The 5,439-nt window shown below is 35.1% G+C and overlaps 1 protein-coding gene across 10 annotated transcripts; it reads right to left on the bottom strand.

Moving 5' to 3' along the window:
- Window positions 1-1,990: 1,990 nt before the first annotated feature.
- LOC147475452 (beta-galactosidase 15-like) lies at window positions 1,991-4,377 on the bottom strand. Of its 10 annotated transcripts, XM_086582868.1 has the most exons (9): window positions 4,058-4,169; window positions 3,787-3,813; window positions 3,644-3,701; window positions 3,304-3,397; window positions 3,094-3,188; window positions 2,892-3,006; window positions 2,726-2,790; window positions 2,514-2,606; window positions 1,991-2,424 (listed from the first exon to the last, which is right to left on the bottom strand). In XM_086582868.1, the coding sequence occupies exons 6-9, from the start codon at window positions 2,938-2,940 to the stop codon at window positions 2,302-2,304; spliced, it is 330 nt and encodes a 109-aa protein (XP_086438994.1). In that variant the 5' UTR covers window positions 2,941-3,006; window positions 3,094-3,188; window positions 3,304-3,397; window positions 3,644-3,701; window positions 3,787-3,813; window positions 4,058-4,169; the 3' UTR covers window positions 1,991-2,301. The 10 variants fall into 10 exon arrangements, 9 of the variants coding, with proteins under 9 accessions (XP_086438994.1, XP_086438996.1, XP_086439000.1 ...); XM_086582870.1 differs by lacking the exon at window positions 3,787-3,813 and having other exon boundaries at window positions 3,304-3,421; window positions 3,644-3,722; window positions 4,058-4,377; XM_086582874.1 differs by lacking the exon at window positions 3,787-3,813 and having other exon boundaries at window positions 3,304-3,421; window positions 3,662-3,722; window positions 4,058-4,377.
- Between the last annotated feature and the right edge of the window lie 1,062 nt (window positions 4,378-5,439).

The raw sequence follows: 5,439 nt of genomic DNA, 5'->3' as shown, positions 1-5,439 counted from the left end.
AAATTCGGAATTTTCCGAAATTCTAATTCTAGGTGGAAGCAAATTTGGTCGCATCACCTATCCAGCCGCATTTTTGTTCGCAAATTTAGCATTTCAGATGCGGATGCGGAGCAACAGAAGTAATGTCGCACGCTATTGCAAATGTCGCCACAATTTTTTTTTATTTTTTTTTTTATTTTTTTTATTATTATTATTTTGACCAAAGACTACCACGCCACGATTAATCTGCCGCCACGCCACTCATAATATCGCGTGCTCAAACAGACAAAAAACAGCCGAAATTTTACATCCATATATTTACACTCATTTACTTCTTCATTTTACATACACTCAACTCAAATATTCTTATAAAAAAACTCAACCATTTTACATCAATCTTCAACAAGCAACACACACACACATTGCCAAAAAATGGATCATGAAGTGTATGAGATTTTTTCCCTTCAATCTTTATCTTCATCGTCACCTTCTTCTTCATCTTCTCCAGTGGAAGACTCGGCAGATAGTCTTGATGAATAATTTGTTAACGTCATTCTCCTTATGAAGCACTATTTGGTTGTACTTGCACCCGCACAAGTACAAGCTCCGAAAGCACCACATGGTGGTTCAAAGAAAGGTCGAAAAGTGAAACATAAAAACTATGCTTTGACTTTGGGAATCTTGAAGGCCAACTACTTCGTCGATCATCCTGTTTTTCCGAAAGAGAATTTCAAACGACGTTTTTGTATGAAAAAATATTTATTCATTCACATCTTCAATGATATTCAGACTCATTTTAAGTACTTTCAATCTAAATTTAACAATGCTGGTAAACCTGGTATAGATCCTCTGATCAAGATGGCTGCAACTTTGCATATTCTTGATTATACTATGGCGACTGATCAAATTGACGATCAATTATATATTTCCGAGCAAACTGGAAACCAGGCGTTGAGGCATTTATGTGATGCAATTATCAAATTGTACAGTTCAGTCTACTTGCGAAGGCCAAATATTGCAGATACAGAATGCTTGCTTGCACATTCTGCTATACATGGATGGCTGGGTATGTTGGGAAGCATTGATTGCATGCATTGGAAATGACATAATTGTCCAACTAAATGGCAAAGTGCTTACAGTGGTCATTCTGGAAAATCATCTGTTATTCTCGAAGTTGTTGCAATCGAAGACCTGTGAATATGACATTCTTTCTTTGGGATGCCAGGGTCACACAATGACATCAACGTGTTGGACAACTCGTCGGTATTTGAGCACGTGATCAATGGTACTTCTTCACCTGTTTATTTTGATGTAAATTAGCATAGCTATAATATGGGTTATTATTTAACTGATGGTATCTATCCTGACTATGCAGCATTTATACAAACAATTTTAAAACCTAATGCTTTAAAGACGAAGTGGTTCGCAACGATGCAAGAAACTGCAATGAAATATATTGAAAGAACTTTTAGGGTTTTGCAATCTAATAAATTTGGGATTTTGGCAAAATATTGCAAATTATGGCATGTGGAGACAATGAGTACTGTTATGAGAGCATGTATCATATTACACAATATGATAATCGGAGTTAAGAATAAAAATTATGAAATGAGAACTACTAAAAATATGATTTTTTGACGCGGCCATTTGTGGTGACTAAATGTCCAAAATTCGTGGCAAAATGTGTTTTGCAAAGGAAAAACGTTTAGCCACGCCCGTGGCAATAAAGGGTGTGGAAAGAAGTTTTTTGCCACAGCTAACACGGCCGCGGCTAAATGTTTCACTTCTTGCTGCGGAAACTCTCGCTGCAAAATGTATTTTCCCATTTAATAAGCTATTATTATATTTTATTGGAAAAAACTTTTGACCACAGTTGTTCCGTCGCAAAAGCATTCACATTTGAATATTGGATAACCCTTTTCACCACGACTTGGCCGCTGCTAAAAGTTTTTTTTTTTTTTTTTTTTTTTAGGGGGTCCAAAAGGAAATATTAGGTACTTCAAAATAATTCTAACAATGAAATCCCACATTTTCAATTGAATTGAATATGGCTTCGCCGAGTACAAAATGTCACTTGATCAAACAAATAATAACTTGGTACAAAGAAAATAAATGTACTAGGAAACAAGAAACCATTTCCAAAGAGCCATCCAAGAAATTTCAAAGATACACTTGTATGGCGTAGAGACACCCTGACTTGATAATCTCATCCTGGTTTTGGATCAAAAGCTTCACACGTTCAATGGGAGCAACAACAATTTTGGATACAGCAGCAGAGACACCACCCATTAGAAAGTCAAGGGCAAAGTTCGCAAAGCCTTTCTAAGAGGACATGACCCATGGAACTCCAGCATTTTGGTTCAAGGCCATCTGTGCACACCATTTGATGTAGTTATTGCTTGCTTGTCCATAACTTTTGTCAATATTTCCATACTCATTCTCAATCTGTTAAGTATTGACATGTAACTCAATAACAACAAGAACAATGATGAGGAGAACAACAACAACCATAATGAAAAGAACGAACAACGAACCTGAGCTAAGATAATGGGGCCTCCTTGTGGTGCAAAAAACTTCTCCTTTTTACACATGTCCACTATTAATTCAGTGAAGGTTTCCATCTCATCCTTGAGAACGGAAGCAATGGTTAGTTAGGCGGTATTCAATGTCCGCAAAAAACGAGCTGAGATCTACGAAATCAGTAACCATAGGAATACAGGATAATCAACATATGTAATTAACCAACCTTATAGACTTGGTTATCTGTCCTGATTTGAATTCCAAGTAGATTGTGGAACCACATATGGTATCCTCTGGTTACAATAAAAACGTAAACCAAATATCTTGAGAAAAAGTTAATCAACAACGTAAACTTCGTAAGGTCTATGATAGTAAGTTAATACGAATCATACCTATAATTCCATTCAGCACACACATATGGACCAATCCTAAGAATGGCATTCATTCCTCGTGATCTTGTATTGTCTTGAGAAACCTCACCAAGTCTAAGTTCCCCGAGAAATCGTACTAAACCGACAATGAAAAAGAGAGGTGTCAGGAATATTGTGTATTCTATATATTCAGTAAATTAGCATACATGCAACAAGTGGAAACCTGGCGACGATTAGGCTCATGACAATCCCAAAAAACATAAGTTTCAATGGTATCAAGACCTCATGCCTTAGCTTTTGAATCAAATCCGGCCACATCTAAAACCAATGTACGAAACTCAGTAAGCAATTCCGTGTTTTTTTTTTTTTAATGCACAAATGAATTGAATGGCAACTGAGAATGATAAATAATCACAAATGACGAGTAACTTACTTGTACAGTACTATGCGGGTAATGGATGAGCCTGACAGTATAACTTTTGGCACTCCATCGATTAAAAGGTTACCTCCGTCATAAGTAACTTCAGCTGCATATGCTAAGAACGTTGAATCTATACACAATATAATGCGGCTACAACAAACACTAATAACATATATCTACATAACCCCATAAAATTTTGATCATGGATGAAGGTTGATATCTGATAATCAGCAAAAGTACTAGGTTAATGCTTATATATGTGTTCCTGATATTCGGAAATTATTATATTTAGCAAAACTTGGATATTAGTTCTAAAATTATTCAAAACAGATATATGAACCAACAGAAGTACCGGAAATGATATATGAACCTTCAGATGAATCGGGTCTGTACATGGCTGTTTTGTACTTCTGCAATTCAATATGATGGAGCTTGAATTAGGAAAAATGAAACGGTGACTTGACAAGGAAAACATGCATAATTCAGATTACTAACCTGCAAGTGGCTTTATACATGGTAGATCTAAGAATATAAAATAAATTAATGCACAAGTTCTGAAATTTACATCTAAACAAGAAGAAAGCTAATGATTTAAATTTCAATTTCAAATCTTTTACCCCAAAAATCATATAGATTATATTAGAAACTCATAAATACTGAATCAACATACAAACAAGAATTAAACACTTAAAAAATGATACTTTTTAATTATAAAGCGTAAAAAATAAAGATGTTAATTAAAGACCTTCAACAAGAAGGTGATTACCGGAAATAGCAGTGAAGAAACACTTGAGAAGCAGTTGAGCAGGAGGCGGATGCAGTGAGAGAAGGAGGCGGATGCAGTGAAATGGGTTTAAGTTGTTTTTTTTTTTTTTTTTGAGAAGATTCAACATTCAGTTTTCACCAAATAAAATTGTGGGAAAGAATGAAAATACACGCGGGAAGTGATGTGTAATTCTCTACCCTCTTTGAAAATTTATAATTAGGCAAACTAATAACTTCTTGCCACTGTTTGTTGCAAAACACACACTTAAACCCGCGCCCAGAACTTGCTTGCTGCAAGAGCCGTAACTTAAAGCCGCGCCTAGAATGAAATCGATGCAAAGCATGTACCTTTAGCCACAAAAGGGAAAGACTGAGGCAAAATGTTATTTCTTGCCACAACTTCTGCATGTCGTGGCAAAAAGTGATATCTAGCCACCAAACCCTGGCCACGGCAAAACCATTCACGGCTAAAAGTCACTTTTTTGGTAGTACATTCCTGATCCAGAAGGGCAACCACATATCCCACCTACTCGGGAACACTATATTGAGGGGACTCTACGAGTTCAATCAAAGAATATGCATGATAGACTTAAAAACGACCTTGTCGAGCATCTATGGAGTATTAGAGGTGACCGACGTTGATTGTTGTAATTTAATTTAATTTTGTAGATGCATATTTATTCTTAATCATTAATAAACAATGTTAATTAATTTCTATTTTATTATATATATATATATATATATATATATAAACTAACATATATTCATATAAAATAAAAGTTTATTCATATTAAAAAAAACATATTACGTTACATAGTTATAGAAAATAAAATGATTAACCACTCTTAACCTTTTCCATTACAGCACCCAACCACTCACATTTTCCACACACTAAACACTTCAATAGATCAAGACATTTTCCTTCAAGGTTTGCAAACTTTTTCAGCTCTCTAACACCATACAACTATTTGGGAATGGTATCTGTGTAAGAAGAATGAATCAAAAATGATTTTCATTGACTGAAATGCTAGATATTACATTGTATTTATACTTACATTTGACAGCACACACAACCAATTTCTAAGTGACACCTGTACAATACTAATAACAAAATGTAACTAACTAACTGAATCTAACTGAATTGACTTGACTGAACTTCTAGAAGCTTTACATACGTATATACTAACAGCCCCCCTCAAGATGAAATACTCTGTGAGAGGATTGAAAGCTTGGATCTTAAATAACAATTTCTCTGTCTTGAAATCCCTTTAGTAAACACATCTGCAAGTTGATCGTGAGAACAAACATAGCTAATTTTGAGTGATGCACTGGTAACGAGTTCTCTGACAAAATGGTAATTGACTTCAATGTGTTTAGTTCTGG

This window comes from Coptis chinensis, chromosome 9 (genome assembly GCF_015680905.1).
Source record: "Coptis chinensis isolate HL-2020 chromosome 9, ASM1568090v1, whole genome shotgun sequence".
Lineage (NCBI taxonomy): Eukaryota > Viridiplantae > Streptophyta > Magnoliopsida > Ranunculales > Ranunculaceae > Coptis > Coptis chinensis.
Note: the sequence above shows the minus strand (reverse complement) of the source record. Positions and strands in the feature narration are given on the sequence as shown.